General features: G+C 32.2%; 2 protein-coding genes across 2 annotated transcripts; both read left to right on the plus strand.

Annotated features, from left to right (window-relative positions):
• The first annotated feature begins 1,618 nt into the window (after positions 1–1,618).
• On the plus strand, positions 1,619–2,608 carry LOC105624394 (keratin, type I cytoskeletal 9-like). Its single transcript, XM_012205761.1, has 3 exons — positions 1,619–1,754; positions 2,043–2,241; positions 2,419–2,608. The coding sequence occupies exons 1-3, from the start codon at positions 1,619–1,621 to the stop codon at positions 2,606–2,608; spliced, it is 525 nt and encodes a 174-aa protein (XP_012061151.1).
• Positions 2,609–6,448: 3,840 nt separating this feature from the next.
• Positions 6,449–9,267, plus strand: LOC105624396. The gene is made up of 4 exons (XM_012205764.1): positions 6,449–6,490; positions 7,858–7,987; positions 8,276–8,501; positions 9,088–9,267. Exons 2-4 carry the CDS (start codon positions 7,906–7,908, stop codon positions 9,137–9,139), a joined length of 360 nt encoding a protein of 119 aa, XP_012061154.1. The 5' UTR covers positions 6,449–6,490; positions 7,858–7,905; the 3' UTR covers positions 9,140–9,267.
• The last annotated feature ends 6,949 nt before the right edge of the window (positions 9,268–16,216 follow it).

Consider the following 16,216-nt stretch of genomic DNA (forward strand, 5'->3'; position numbering starts at 1 on the left):
TTAGTATACTTACTACTATATACTATTATTATATATCGTAGTGTTAGTTATTATTATATATATATATATATATATATATATATATATATATATATTTTTGATGGATTTGACGTGCCTTTTTGCAGCCTCTTATGCATTCTTATTATGTAATATTATTATGCAAGTTATGAATATGTAAGAATTTAATAAAATTTGTGATGTTTTTGATGTAATGTTTTAATTGTCGCCATTAACATATTAATATACGTTATCCATTTTATTTTCATGCATCATAATAATTAATATCTTAAATTATTATATGTATAACTTGATAAATGATAATTGAGAAACATAATGCTTAAATAAATGAAAATTATATGTATAATTATACATCATATAATTACATATATATATAAATAAATAACATATATGTATAAAATTTTATTATAATATGATTAATATATATCTACAAGAAAATATAAAATTTATTTAAAAAATTTGAAAATGTAGAAGATTTTCTTTAAACAGATTTTAAATATTATTTGCACATCTTGAATCATCATTGAAAGTACAATAAACTCTTATTATCACATAATTTTTCTTGACTGCAAAATGAATTTCTTTACATAATTTAATTCATAAATATTATTTCTCAATTCATAAATATCTATAATATTTCTTCTTTCTTAATTCATAAATATTATTAACAGAATTCTACAATTGTATGCGTTTCTTTTAAAATTATAATTTATTATATTTAATTGTAGAATCGAATATAAATATAATTTATGTAGTATTAGGATTTTTTTATTACTAATATTTTACAAAGTGGATTTAAAATAATTTTGATAAAAAAATAATTTTGATTTCTCTTGAAAATTATAAGAAATATGTATGTACAATGAAAATATATAAATGTAAATAAGCGTGTAAAAATATTTTTGAAGGCGTGATCAAAATTATTACATGTTAGGACATATTGTAAGAACTTTATGTCTGTGCATATATGTTTATCTTCAATCTACTTCCTCTCATTCATGGACAAAAGGTCGACTACGCAATAAAATATTTTAAATATTAATATAATTTGTGTGTAAATTAAAATATATGCTTTCTTTCTTGCTCTTAATTTACATGAACATTTAATGTAAGTAATGTATGTATTATTATATTTATCAAATATATGGAAATTTATAATATTACATTACATTAGTGAATAATTATGTTGAAATTATTAATTATAAGAAATAGTGTAGAGAGAGAGAAGAGGATCATCTATTTTTCCTGGACACATATGTATATAACACATGAGAGCAAACTTAAGTAAATATGTAATACTTTTGAACATACTCACGGTCAAAATCAAACTTACGTCAATATCCATCGGCATTAAGATTTCGTTTATCTTTAGCTTATTTCCGGTCGTCCCTGAAACGGAAGGTCGTCTACTTTTTGAAGACCAAAGACCAAAGACGTTTTTTAACGTTCGGAGTTGCCGACATTGTGAAATTGTGAATGACTTTCCTTGAATTTCGACGGTGAAGGGATATAAAAGCACGTGAAATATAAGATCAACTTTGAATCGTTTTCTAGACGTCTTACAAGTAACATTTCTGACAAGTGACATTTCCGTTTCGTGATGAAAAGTTTACTTTTAATAACAGCGCTTAGCGCGTTTTTTCTAAGAGAATCATTTGGTAAACCAATGGAAAAAATGGATAATTCTGATGTATTAGATCCCGTTGCCTCGATTGTAAACGAATCCTCCGAAATTGGTAATAAAAATTTTTAATTTACTAAATTAAGATTTTTTTATAACAAACACGTCTTTAGAAAATTTATTTAAAAACCGATTTTAATTTTAACAAAAATAATGTAAAAATTTATGCATTTTCATTTACATATACGATGTTTATACCAATTTCTCAAATTTTTTTAGCTTTTTTCTTCTTCTAGAGAAAGTTCACTTATCTCTAACTAGAATATTATTTTAATATTAATATCTAACTAGCATATTATTTAAATATTAATGTATAAAAGAATAAATGCTTACATTACTTCAGAAACCACGAGAGAGCAAAGATCGCCGCAATTCGGTTTGTTAGGTGGTTACAGTGATTATGATTACGATGATACATATTTCCGTTACGGAAACAAGCGAAAATATCATCATTATAAACCGTTTCGACCTCATAGGCCACATGGTCTCATCGGAGGATATGGATGTCGTGGAGGATATGGATGTGGTGGAGGATATGGAGGGTACGTGTAGAATATTATTTTACTTGATTAAAAAACAATAATCTATTTTATATGTAAACGTGACAATTTAAATTATTTTATAATTTCATCACATATGATAAATCTAATTCTTCATAAATATTTGTGAACTAAAATGGGCAAGATAACCATTTGCATTTTATCTTCTGATTTACGCAGATGGCAACCGGACTATGGCGGCTATGGACAAGGAGCGTCCTTTGCTTCAGCATCAGCAGGATCTGTAGGTGGAGGTGGTCCTTATGGTGGAGGACATAGCCAAGCGAATGCACAGAGCGCGAGTTTTAACATCGGGCCTTTCTCAGCCTCGTTCAGCTCTGCTCAATCGTTGGGACAAACTGGATTCTGAATTTTTTAAACGGTAAGCACTGGACTGGATCTTAACCTAATACACTGTAGACTCGTATGTTTATTTAATTAAATATTTATCTAAATTAATTAGAGCTCCATTATGCTAAAATATAATAACATTTTATTTTGTCATCTATCACTATCTTCCCGTATTCCTATAACAAGAAAAGAGTGCGCGGAAATTAAATAATATAACTAATTGTTTATAATTATTGCAAAAATATATTAATTTATGCATGTATATAAAACCCCTTGATTAACTTTTATTTCAATCATATTATCATCATAAATGTAAACGGATTATATCTTTTAAAGACAGAATATGAGAATTATGTGCTTTTGTGAAAATATTTTATACAAGATATAACTGCTCTTTATTACAAACATTTTCAAACATTGCTTGTGAAGATTTTATGCAAAAAGTTAAATAGTATATATCTTTTATATTTTTAATTGTGTAATTTATTATTACAATATTATACTAGTATTATTCAAAATTCATATATTATAGATAGAATACCAAGAAGTACAATATTGCATCTTTCGCATTCTAAGAAGGGTTAAAGACCAAGGATGTTGCGCTGCAACATTATACGTTGCAGCCGCCCACGAAATTGCGCCGGACTCGTCTCGGGCATAGGTCAACGAACTCGAGGGGCTCGGAGGTCGGGTCCGGGAATCCGCGATTCGCATTATATTACCGCGATCTCGTTGTGCCCCCTAACACCCCGCGCTGCGCTGACCCAACGCGGATGAAACAAGCCTGAAACATCTGTCCGGCGCGGCGGGCCCTATGGCGGACCCCGAAGACGCAACAATCTTTGTCGGGGAAATACGGGCGTATTTCACTTTCGCCGGAGTGTACGGCGATTATAGCCGTGCAAATATTCATGTGTTTATGTATATACATTTATATATAAATGTGAGTGTGTATGTGTAAGTGTTTAAATATATTTGAGTGTGAGTGTGTACTACGTACATTTGTGGGACCTGCCCGGAAAGCGAATGTGAGCTGGCGCGGCGTTCGCGCATTGTACCATTGAGACACACGGCCCTTTCGGGGTACGTGTGAAAAAGAATGAACAAAAAAAGGGGGGAAATGAATCTTCTTGGTTCTCAGGCGATCGGCAGACGGCCAGACAGACGGATTAACTCGTTTTAAAGGGACAGCCAGACGCCATATTGTTGTTTTGGGGCCCGTAGTTTAGGTACGACGCTCCTCTCTCTCTCTCGGCGCGACAAACCGGTCTGTTTTCGTTTCCCGAGAGATGCACCTACACGCGAATCGGAGTGTCGATTATGCACACACTTGCGACGCTTGGACATGCAAGTAAATGGCCATTGTTCGTCGAAGGGAGTCAGAGAGCTTGGGGATCGAGCGAGCGAGTTTAAATCGGATCGTTTCGAATTGCCAACGTAGAAAACAAGCATGACAAGTTGATATCAATTTTTTAACTCTGAACTTAACGATGCGCTTTATAAGTTCGAGCTGTGCTATATCGAAATTATTTTGTTTTAAATCTTGGGAAAAATCGACATTTTGACTAATTTTTAAAATTAATCCCGTGTATATAGCTTTGTGCTTAATATAATTCCTGGACTTTTAAAATTGCTCTTGCAAATGATATCTTCAACTTTTTTTTTGCATAACTTCGCGTAAACGTTTTATTACGCTGCTCTGTAATCGGGAAACAATGATGTCTTAGCTATTTTCATAATGCGATTTTAAACATATGTAATCCTGTGTGTTGATGCAACCTTCGCTACAAAATCGTAAAACATAGTTAAAAGATTGTCAAAGGCTAATATCTTTTTATTACAGATGACTCAGCTGAATATGTTAAAAAAAAACTGCTTCTTCTACGCGACACATCTTTTTTTTTAAAGCATGAGTCTCTTTGCTACTATTTCAAAGTCGAAGTTAGCAAGCAATAGAAATTTTTAATTTTATCCGAAATTCTTTCTTTCTCGTTAGTATTTTTAAGTAATTATGTTTGCGTAACTAGTTTAATAATTATCTTAATGGAAAAATAATAGATACTTTAAATGTTAAACGTTTCCTATTCTCCGCAGCTCCAAGAAGCAGCTAAGCGGCCTCGAATCACCCCTAATTTATTTCATCGTTTCTCCGCCATCATTGTGGGCCCATTGTTTACAAACATTCTACGTCACTCACTAAGAGCAAGTAAATAAGCCTAACCGCGTGCGTGAGCCACCCTCTTGCCTCTTGCAAGAGGATTTCCTGAGCGAGCAAGTTTTCTTTGTCCGCATGCCAGCCACCAGATGTTCTCCAAAATAAAACCGACAAAATATCGCGACATAGCGCCGCGATTCGCGCACGAACGAGCGAAACGGAGGACAAATCTGATACGAGAAGAGCAAGGATGGAAGAACCACGAAGAATGACGAAGTGGGGAGGAGATGCCGCGAGACGGAGGGTCGCTGGATAAACGGCACAAAGGGATAGGAAGCTGAAAGGAGGAGGGCCTGTTAAGAGCGAGGGCCCCTGAAATCGAGATCCGAAAAGCCCCGTGCAATGACCGGACGAACCGCACACGCGATCTTCGCCGGCGCAGCATCCTCCGTTTCGAGATACTCTCTTCACTCTCCTCTCTTTGAAGAAGCCAAGAGGAGTTTCAAGGATGGATGCATAAGATGCGTTCGTCAAAGAAAGTTGTGAACCAGTTTATTTATGTGTTCTTTAGCAAAAAATACCAATCTTATAATTTCAGTGATCTCTACTAATAATAAATGTTTAGTATAATTATCATAATATTTTTAAAAGATGAACGTAAATGAAAATAAAAAGACTTGTGGAAAAGATGGAAATTATCTGATATTAATTCGACATGCACATCTAGAAGCTTCCTTTAAATCCTAATCTCTTTAAATCCTTTTTCTTGGAACTATTTATATAAGATGATGATTTTATGAAAGTTTCATTTAATTGTAATAGAATTAATTGTAATAGAATTACTCTACTTGCGTTAATTGATTTTTGTTTGTTTTTTTTTCATAATAATAATCACGACGAAATTCGCGTATTGTGGTCAAAAACAGAAAGTGGAGAACATTCGAGAAATTACGTTCGCTCGTTAAAGATGCTGTGAACTATTAACTGCAGTGTGTGCTATTAACTGCAGCTTATTGGGTAAGGTACCCTATTATTTTACAAACTACGGAAGATCATTAAATGTGTTATCTTTTGTGTCCCAAAATCACCTCGATTTAAAAAAAATTGCAGTCCAGCTTCAATTCTTCGCAAAAGTACAATAAATACGAATTCAAGTAACTTTATTTCATCATCTCATCAATATGAAATATCCTATTTACATCAAGAAACTTTTATTCTTTTGATTTATGTAGAAAAATTCTTTTCTGGAGAGATCATTGCCGAGTCTTGATTAAAATTGGCATTTCTAAATCGTAATAATGTCTACCCTAAAAAAATGACATTAACGATACCCGAGATGCATCAAAGAAACTCGTTAAAGGACTGTGCTGTCGTTAACCATTGTTTAGCCGCTCCTGGGCACCTACGGCCCTGTCAGCCGGTAAACCAGTCTCTCCGTCTGAGTAAAAAGAGAAAGAGACAGAGTACGGGAGTCGTCCTGATAAACAGAAGGAGAGATCAAATGAGAGAGACAGAGGGGGAGAAGATTGAGAGGAAAAAAATGAAATAGAAAGTGGTCCGGCCGGTGCAACAGACTACAGTATATGACGCCTTTAAAGCACCTCCTCCTGGTGGTACCCATGAATCTGTTCCTGTTTTCCACACACTATAGCAAATCCGTGATGCTTTCTTGAAGGCTCCCGCGTCATTATGCTCGCATTTCTCGTGCGGTTGTCGACTCGGAAAGTATATCCTCAACTATCGCCGGTAAGTCGAGATACGTACTGTTAAGTATTAAGTGTTAAGTCCGAGGTCCATAATACAAGTAAGTGTAACTGCGCCAATCTATAAGAAGACTTGTTCTGTCATTTCGCAAGGTCGAAGGCGAGGATGACGCGTGAAGCAGTGATAAGAGTTAATCATAGTGTTGAACTCGGTATAACTTATTTTTTCAAACGATATATCTTCTTTTTCCAATCCATATGGCGCACAAATGTGTTCATTAAATTGAAAATAAGATATGAGCACGATTAATAATTACAATAAAAAGAAATTGGCTTTCACTTCTTAAGAAGGAACTTTAATTGAAGAGAAAGTTAATTGACTGTTTTAAAAATGCGAATCAAGGCTATTACATTATCTGTGCATTAGTACTATCATTTTATTTAAAAAATAATTAAATTGTTTACTTTAAATTATAGAAATCTGTTTAAAATCCCTTTTATACAATATTTTTCTAATATGTTCGGATTTTCTATAGCATATTAATATTCTTCAAAGATTATTAACTTTAATATTGATTATATAATCTATAAGATATTTTTACTGTAGACCAATGCGATAACGATAATGAGTTGCACAATCCATTATTTTTACGTAAAATTCTGCCAATATTGACTGCTTTAGAAAGTTATTCAATTAGTCATTCTTCAAACTCGTGTTCCTACAAATGGTGGTTACGAAATCATCGAAGGCCTTTTAACAAATTCATTTAAAGTTAACGGCTGTTTAGAATTTCTGAGCATTCAGGCATGACGTAAAAGTAATAGTAATCAGTTAGTATAATTTTCGCATAGTCGAAAGATCGCTAATATTTGTAATATTTGCTATTGATGTATCTGATAGATTTTTTTTTAATACGTAAACGGTCTATATGTGTCTCTGGGTATGATCAACGCAATGTTGCAAACATTTTGAAGCGTTTTTTAATTAATCAGTTTCTAAATTCTTTCTTCTAATTCTTTATAATTCTTTCTTCTATCTTGATCCATCAAACGCTTCAAAACATTTGTAGCGAGACTTTGATCATAGCCTCTGTGTGTGGAAGAATAAAAATTATTTAAAGATTTGTCGCTTTGTAATTTATTTTTTGTTTCGTATATGTGCCAATGATCAGGTAATTATCAAATAATTAGATAAATATGTAAATAATCAGATAAATATGTAATAGATATTAATAATAGTTTAAATTAGTATAAACGTTAATAATAATCTAATTATATTATGAACTGTATGTGTGAAAGAATCGATAATATCGATAAGAATCGATATATGTTAGAATAGATTTCATCAAAATATTGTATTGAAAGTTTTGTTGATTTTTTACCAATCATTTTTGTTTACTCTCTTTACAGGGTAACAAAAATTTCGATCTTTGGACATATTAAAATTCCCGTTACAAAATGATTAAAATTTTGGCCCTTTTGCTATTCACTTCAGTCTGTGTCATAATCAATGCTCAAGAGACGGCATCTAACGAAAAATGTAAGTAAAATCGTAAAAAATATTTGTTAAAGAATATTTGAAGACTTTTATTATATGTTTTCATGAAAATATTCACATAAATTGTATATGAAGCAAAGATAAAATAATTAATTGTATTTAATAGTAAACTTTAAATTTTCTTTATCTTTACAAATTTAATTAATAAAAAATTTACCTCCACATCTCTTTATCTATGAAAGGAATATTTATGTAAAAATTGGATCTTGAATTTTACTTTCTTCAGTAACTTGTTAAATAATTTATTATACTTCCTCTTTAATTGTGCAGCACTTTTTGGCCAAACGTTTGATGAAATTATCGTATCATCGGATTTAAATGTTAGAAGAAAATCAAAAGAAAATCGTCAGGGCAAAAGATTATTATCAAATGTGCCGTCAGCAACTACTGGTCCACCGGAAAGACCGACTGCAATTGCATCCAGACTCGTTTTCGCCGATGGAAGCCGTATAACGCCAGAAAAAAGAGAGAAACGTGGCATATCAACGCGAAGGAGGTAAATTGATAAACAATTATCTTTCTTGTTAATTGAGTTATCGATAAAACCCAATTCGAATTAATTAATGTATCTATTATAAAAATGCCGATTAAGCATAAAAATGTCGAAGTATTAATGTTAGCTAAATCACAATGTAAATTATTTTGATACATATATGTAAATGTATGATTAATTTTAAAAAGAGCTAATTTTAGGCTAAGTAATTTTAATATCAGCTGATAATATTTTACCGTTTTACTAAATCTTCAGTGAATTCACTTAATTATTGTTTATTGAATTGTGAAGTAAAATATTTGAGTGAATATTTCTCTAAACAATTTTCCAATAATGTAATCGGGAAAAAATGTAAATTGCATTAAACCAATTCTCAAGATAGAATTTTAATTGTATCACAAAAATGGAAAAGCATATATCATGTACCTAATTTTAAAAAGAATTAGTTGAAGAGAGAGTTTACATTTACGTTTGAATCGAAGATTTTTTTAAAATAAAGATTTGTTTATATTACATATATTTAACATTAATTGCATATATTTAACATTAATTATACGTGAAAGGACTTACATGATCTTTACAATTTCAGGTATCTGGATCTGGGCGTCGCGGGATACTTGCTGAAATCTCGGAAACGGTGAAAATTTTATACTCCAAGGACAACCGCACGACCCTCCACACCCTCATCTGTGATCACACTTCTTTGGATGAATTTTTAGGCCACGGTTCATGTACAAAAAGGATAATAAAATTTTTCTGTGTCATAACACTTCCAGCTTTATCACTGCGCACTCTGCGCAAAATTATTCTTCTTTCTTGACTTTCCAACAAATCCATATTTTACATATATATATATATATATATATAATAAGACGCACCTTCCTAAATTTCAATAATATTTAATATTTATTTTAGAGTGAAAATCTATAAATAATATTCAAAATCATGCATATCTCTTTTAATTTAATAAAATTAATATTTATTAAAATATGTTATTATTATTAAAATTTTCAATTATAAGAATTAATCATTCTAAATTTTAACATATATCTTTGCATTATTGTTAATAGGACAATTTTTTTAGACTCAAGGAAAATGATATAGTAAATTTTCTTGAAATAAATACAATTTGCTGAGACAAACACAATTTGAATATGATTTTTTTACGAATATATCCTTATTGACGACGGTACGTTACGGTCTGACAATACGACCGCCGCAATGGCAGGTCAATTGTCAATTCCGCGTTCGTACGCGAGCCGAAAAAAAGACCGGTTGGCTGAAATATGGCAGTCCGCTCTCAAAAGACAGCCGCTAGCACGATCGCTATGCATCGTGTCGATGCACTTCGCCACGCGATGCACCCACGGCACGTGACACGCACGTTCAAAACACATCATTTATGTACCAGCTTTTCCTCTTCAAGCTCATTTGCTCAGGTAACATTCTTTTCGTTTTTTTAATTAACTTTACATTGAAATTAATGATGTATCACAATAATAAAGTTACTAATCATTAGTTTCAACATAAAAAATAACAATAAAAATAAAAATGTGAAAATTATGATGAGACTTATTATTTATTATATTATACAATCTTGATTTTGTAACTTCTTCATTTAATTTTATATTCTTATTTTGTTGTATCCTTGCGATGATGAAATATACATTTCTTTGTCTTCGTTTGTTATATTAGATTTCTGATTTTATAGATCTTTAGATTTTCTTAGAATTTCATAGCTTTTAAATTTAATATCTCCTTTATACACACATTTCATGATTACTCTTTTCACAAATTCGTCAGACACACGCATTGTAATGTCTTCATTTTATTAGCCACAATCTTCACATTATCTGTAATAAGCATAGGCAATAATAATACAAAATAAGTTGTTGAATGCAAATTCCTGTTAAAGAATGAAATTATATTACGCATTTGTTATTTTCTTGCGTATGTAATGCAAAAAATCTCGACTTTTCTTTGAATCAACTGAATGCCGGAAGACTCGGGAATTTAATTTATGGTTAAGCTATAACTTTGCAAATAATCAGTCGGTCGCTTCGTGCGTAAAGAATAGGAAAATCTCGCGTTCTGAACATTAAAAGAGTTCGACTAAAGTCATATAATATTTTATGGCGATTTCGTGGTTAGACTCTTCGGCACGCTGAGTCGCTCGTTCACATTCTTCTGCTTTGACGTTACAATACATAAGCAAAAACATGCTATAATTGATTTAAATGATATAATATATTGATTGCAAAATTAAATGCACATTCTTTGGATTTTTATAAATTAATTTAATCAATTAGATTAATTGTTAATATTTTAAGAAATCAATTAGTTGAAAAGCTCGTCGTCAGATTGCAGTGCATAATTTTTGTGTTAAGCTTGAGGTGATCTCGATCTATTCGCGTCGATCCAGGTCGAAAGTAGCATCCCACGATGTGAATACAAATCCAACCGATCAATTTCTTCGGGCAATAGGAAGAATGGACCGGTGCAGGTGTTTCGTTTTCGACCTGATCTCGCATTTGCATCGGACCTCTATCGTGATGCAAAATCCGTAGGTCTTATTGTATGTATATACCGTTTGCATATATACGTGGGCGTTTATGTTAGTTGACGGTGCACCTGCAACTATTTTATATCTTCCCAGGAAAAGCTGGACACTCCTAAATGCGGTTATCGTCGATCTACTGACTGCTAATCACTGACGTCAGTGGCGCAGCTAGAAGACTGGGTTGACTATAAAGACGAATGACGTTTTATTTCTGTTTTATTAAATTTATAGATTTATAAAAATTTTAAAAATCATTTATCCGTATTATTTAGAGGATGGTACAATTTTAATTTTGATAACAATTATTTAATCAATTTAGGAAAGAAATTTTTTAAGATCTGCATAATGTTAGATTTTTTAAATTTAAACAATTATATATAAATATCTATATGTAAAATATTTTTCTTTCTTGATTTTTTTTATTAAAGTAAATACTTTTTTTAGCTTTATTAATTATATATTCATTTTATTTTCGAATTGTCAATAATTCCCACGATCCAATCTTTTCGTCCTGCCTACGCCACTGAACAGGATACATTTAACAAGATATACATAGTCAACACGTACTATGATTCGATACAGCACGAAGCTTTCGTCCGTTTTATTTTTGGAAAATTTGCAAAATGAACGCAATCCACAGGCAAGATGTTACACGGTCTTTCAACTCTCTGTGCTTACCGGATTTACCGGACTTACCGGATTTTTCGTGATTGGTTTTCAAATAAGATTGTGAATATCTACACCAAGATGTCTTGAGATGCTGTTTTGTGAGGTGCAAGTTTTCAAAGCTTTTTAATTTCAATCAAAATATCTTTAAAGATATTCTTTAAAAAAGATTTAAACGTTTTAATATCTCTATATAGAAAAAATAAATATGTATTTGTAAAAGAAAAATAAATTAGCGCATTGCGCTAAATTAAAGATATTAATTCGAGAGACTTTCTTGTTAATAATAATTGCATTTGGCTTAATTCCTTCAAATCTTTTTGAAATCGATGTGCGAACGACAGACGAGAAATTCGTATCGTCCATCGATTTAATATGCGTCACGAATTAATCATCAGCATCACTTGCCAGTCGATCGTTCGACAAGATTTCGAATTAGGCGAGGCTACCAAAGTAGTACGATCTGTATGTCTCACGTCTTCGACGGCTTGTCGCACGTGAGCCGATCAACGTATGCCGTTGCACAGCACGTGTAATTCGACATCGCCTAATCTTAATTCAGCCTGCGCGATGGCACTAAATGAGATTCCGTCGGCAAAACCGCGCAGACATTTGCAAAAGCGGGAGTCAAGTGTACCGCTGAAATCCTGAGAATTCTGAGATTTCTGATTTTAATTCCGCAATGAGGAGAGTTGACTTCGTACACGAAATATGAATTGTTGAATTTATTCAGTAAGCGAATAATTGTGTAAGAAATTATAATTTATAGAACTCAGCGAAAAAAGTACTATGATCCATTATAAGCACAGTGAATAATAAAAAATTAGAATTATTTAAATAAATTATTTACTTAAACCATTTAATTCTTGTAATTATTTTATACTCAGAATTATTTTGGTAAATCTTTATAAATAATTATTGTATAAACAATTTAATTATTTGTAAAAATATGTGCATCTCTCGTTTTCAATAAAAAGAATTATTTTCAGCAAAATATAATGCCATAATGATCTTAGATGCTCGATTAATAAATGAAAGCATTTCGTATCTAAATTTTGTAAATCTATATCTTTTACATACTCTACATGTAATACAGATCTGATATGCATCGCTTTATAGAAGATTCAGAATAATTGTGCTTCAACGGTACTAGACGCACCTGTTTTCTTGCCTATAAAAATGCCTTATTCTCAAATCGGTTTCAGACGTACGTACCATATACGGTCATTGAACTTATATCGCATTGTTCTCAAACCAACCACGTGCCACTTTAAACCCGGATTATTGATTATTTAAACAGTTACATTGTAACATAATACATATATTTAAAAAAAGAGAAAAAAGCATTTCTCTTACTTACCTTTAAATTTCTTGAAGTATAAATTTTATTCACATACGGAGAAAAGAACTTTGCATTATATAAATTGTTTATAACATATTGTTTAGTTGTCAGACATCATGACAAAAATATTAATTTGTTAAAAATTGATTAGCAAGAATCACGAATAAATTTTTATATGATACAACAATTTATCAAATTTACAAATAATGATTCAGTTTGGAAGCTGAAAGATTTTAATTATGGATTCTCAAAAGATTAAAATAATATTTATTCTAACTCACATTCGTCAGTTAAGCGGCTCGATTGTCGTGTACTCCGGTATTGCAGACATTATATCGTGAGTTTCGCGTTATTTCATTTCATATAAACGTTATATTATTTTATGAATCAATCCCAAATCGCACCGCTTTCCAAGTCACGCATATCGTATTTCTGAGCGTGACCAGACGGATCAAAAAGTAGCGTGTCTGACAGAAGGTAGGCGTATCGCAGTTGGTATCGCAAAATTCGTACATCATTCCCCCTGCGGAATATTTTTATACATCACTGCCTCTTCCTTCTCCGAGAGCATAAAAATCAATCTCCGCAGCATATCCGCGTCGCACTGTTCTCTAAACTCATATACCTAGAAACGTTCTTATGGCGAGCTATGTGGAATCACAATCGCAGAATTAATTCGCAAATGCAAATACGAAATTTACAAGCAATTCTTCGATTCTTGATATTCGAATCACATCATGTTATATAATAACTTCACCTTACAATTAATATAAATGCAATAATAAATAAATATATAATTTTGACTTATTACTGTCCAACAAAAATAAATTTTTTAAGAATGAAGAACATAAAAATGAAGGTAATTGTTGACATAATTTTTTAAATGCTAAATATGATCTCATTTATCAATTGCTATAATTTAAATGGAGTCATACTTAATATCTAAAAATCTATGTTATGAGAGAAAAACATTCTTTCTCTCACATAAGAGAAAGAATCTATTTTTCAGTTAAAATAGTCCTTAATTCAATAATATTCACATATGAACAGTTTATAAAAATAAAAAGTGTATTTGTAAATTTATTTCAAAATCCACTTTGACAGAAAAATATAAAATTCTTTTTCTTATTTGATTTATTCTTATCACTTATAATTGGAAAATAATTACTTTTGTTCTTGCGTATTTTATGTAAATAGTGATATTAACATAATAATAATATAATAAAGGATAAAATAATAATATAATAAGAAGATAAAATTTTATCGATGTAATAAAAGATAAAAATCCTTAAAGATTTTAATTAATATATTAATACTTAAAAATATTTAACAAATGCGTATTATAAAAAAAGTTTCCATTGTAAAATATCAGATCTCTTCTTAGAATAGCTGAACAAACGGTTTTAAACGATTATGCAAAGATACCGGATCCATCCACCGATAATGACGCGAGTTTGACGTAACTCCCTACGACCGCACGTGTGACTTCTTAGAATTAATATTATGTCAGTCATACTTGTCTGAACGGGTACGTTTGGTCAGAGGTGATGATAATTCTTCGGGGATGATCAAGAAGTCTGTAAGAGTCCAATGGTGGTGGCCGTAGTTGTCGTGTCTGGAATAGTAAAACGCACTCATAGTCAGATTTGTCTTGATGTCAGTCTCCTTTCAACTACGCTTCATCTTCAGCTGCATAAGCAGACGCGGTATTATCCCTACACAGACGCGGGTCATCCCTGCTGCTATTCACATTTTATGTTTGTGACGAATGCAACGACGCATCCCTCATAACTTTCCAAAGTACTAACCCGACTTTCTTGCGGTTGCATTTGATTATACACAAGTTTTGATTATACTCTTGCGGTTATTTTAGCTTAAATTTGAATTTTGATTCATAATTCTAAATTTTATGTTATACAAAGTTTAACTTTTTACTAATAAAAAACTTGTATAATCACGTTTATCAACCTTTTAATTTTATTGCTACTTTCTCAGGACGTGCATTATCTGTAAAGAGGAAAACGGCAAGCAAATAAAATCCTTCGATTGTCAGATCGTGTATATTTTTAGATCAATTGAAAATGCATGAAGCTGCCCACGAGTCTGTTTGTCTGACACGTTAGATTTCTCTATCACGTCTTGATCGGGGTGACTCAGTAACTCACGTCGCAAAAGAGGGAAAGTGTAAGGCCATCGGCCCTCCGCGACATTCGTCAACCATCGCCCATTCACATTCTCGCCGTTTCCCAAGCGAATTCATTACAAACACTTTGTTTCAGTCATGAACCAAATGCCTCGAACCAACCTGATTCTTTCTGATTCAGGATTTATCAGTCGTTCAATGTCCTCTTTCTCTGATTCTCTAACCATAGTCATTCAAAAAAGATAGAATGAATGAATGAATTGAATAGATAAGAAAAAATAATTGATGAAAAATATGCTAGTCAGTGTGAAGCCAAATCTAAATTCGCAATTCTTTCTCCCTTAAATTGCTATAAACGTTGATGAGTTTGTCAAGACAATAGATATTTCGATCAGATATTTATGTAGTTATAAAATTGTCTTTTCGGATGCTTTCCTTTTAAATATACGTATGCATATCCATCAATAATTCCATATCATTTACATGCATAGAAGAGCCTGATCGATGGATCATCGTGCGATTCCCCATATCGGTCCGATCCCGCGAATCCAGATTGTCATCGGCGCGGATCACAATTATAAATTCACGTTTCGCATCGGTCATGACGATCACGTAGAGCTTGACGATGCGTGCGCTTACTTTACTGCGATCCTGACCGTATAAGAGACCACTTGACGAAGGCTGGTGGGGCATCCTGTATCCCCTGTGTATCCACCAATAAGTCCGACCCATCCCATACCCCCATATCAAGGTATCTACCCATCCCATTGTCCTGCATGTCCGTGTGCTTCGTGGTATAAAAGCTATTGCGACGGTAAGAACTACCAGCATCGTGCAAAAAGTTGGTGCATCAAGATCGGTGGAAGTGAACCGCTTAATTATCTGGATTTTCTGTCGAAGATCGCTAAAACACGAAAAAGTCGTTCCTGAAGAATTTCTAAAGAGACGAATGATCAGAGTCGACAAAAGATCGTCACGAAAAAACTCGGATTAAGATCAGAGCGAGA

The sequence above is a fragment of the Atta cephalotes genome, assembly GCF_000143395.1.
Source record: "Atta cephalotes unplaced genomic scaffold scaffold00077, whole genome shotgun sequence".
Classification (NCBI taxonomy): domain Eukaryota; kingdom Metazoa; phylum Arthropoda; class Insecta; order Hymenoptera; family Formicidae; genus Atta; species Atta cephalotes.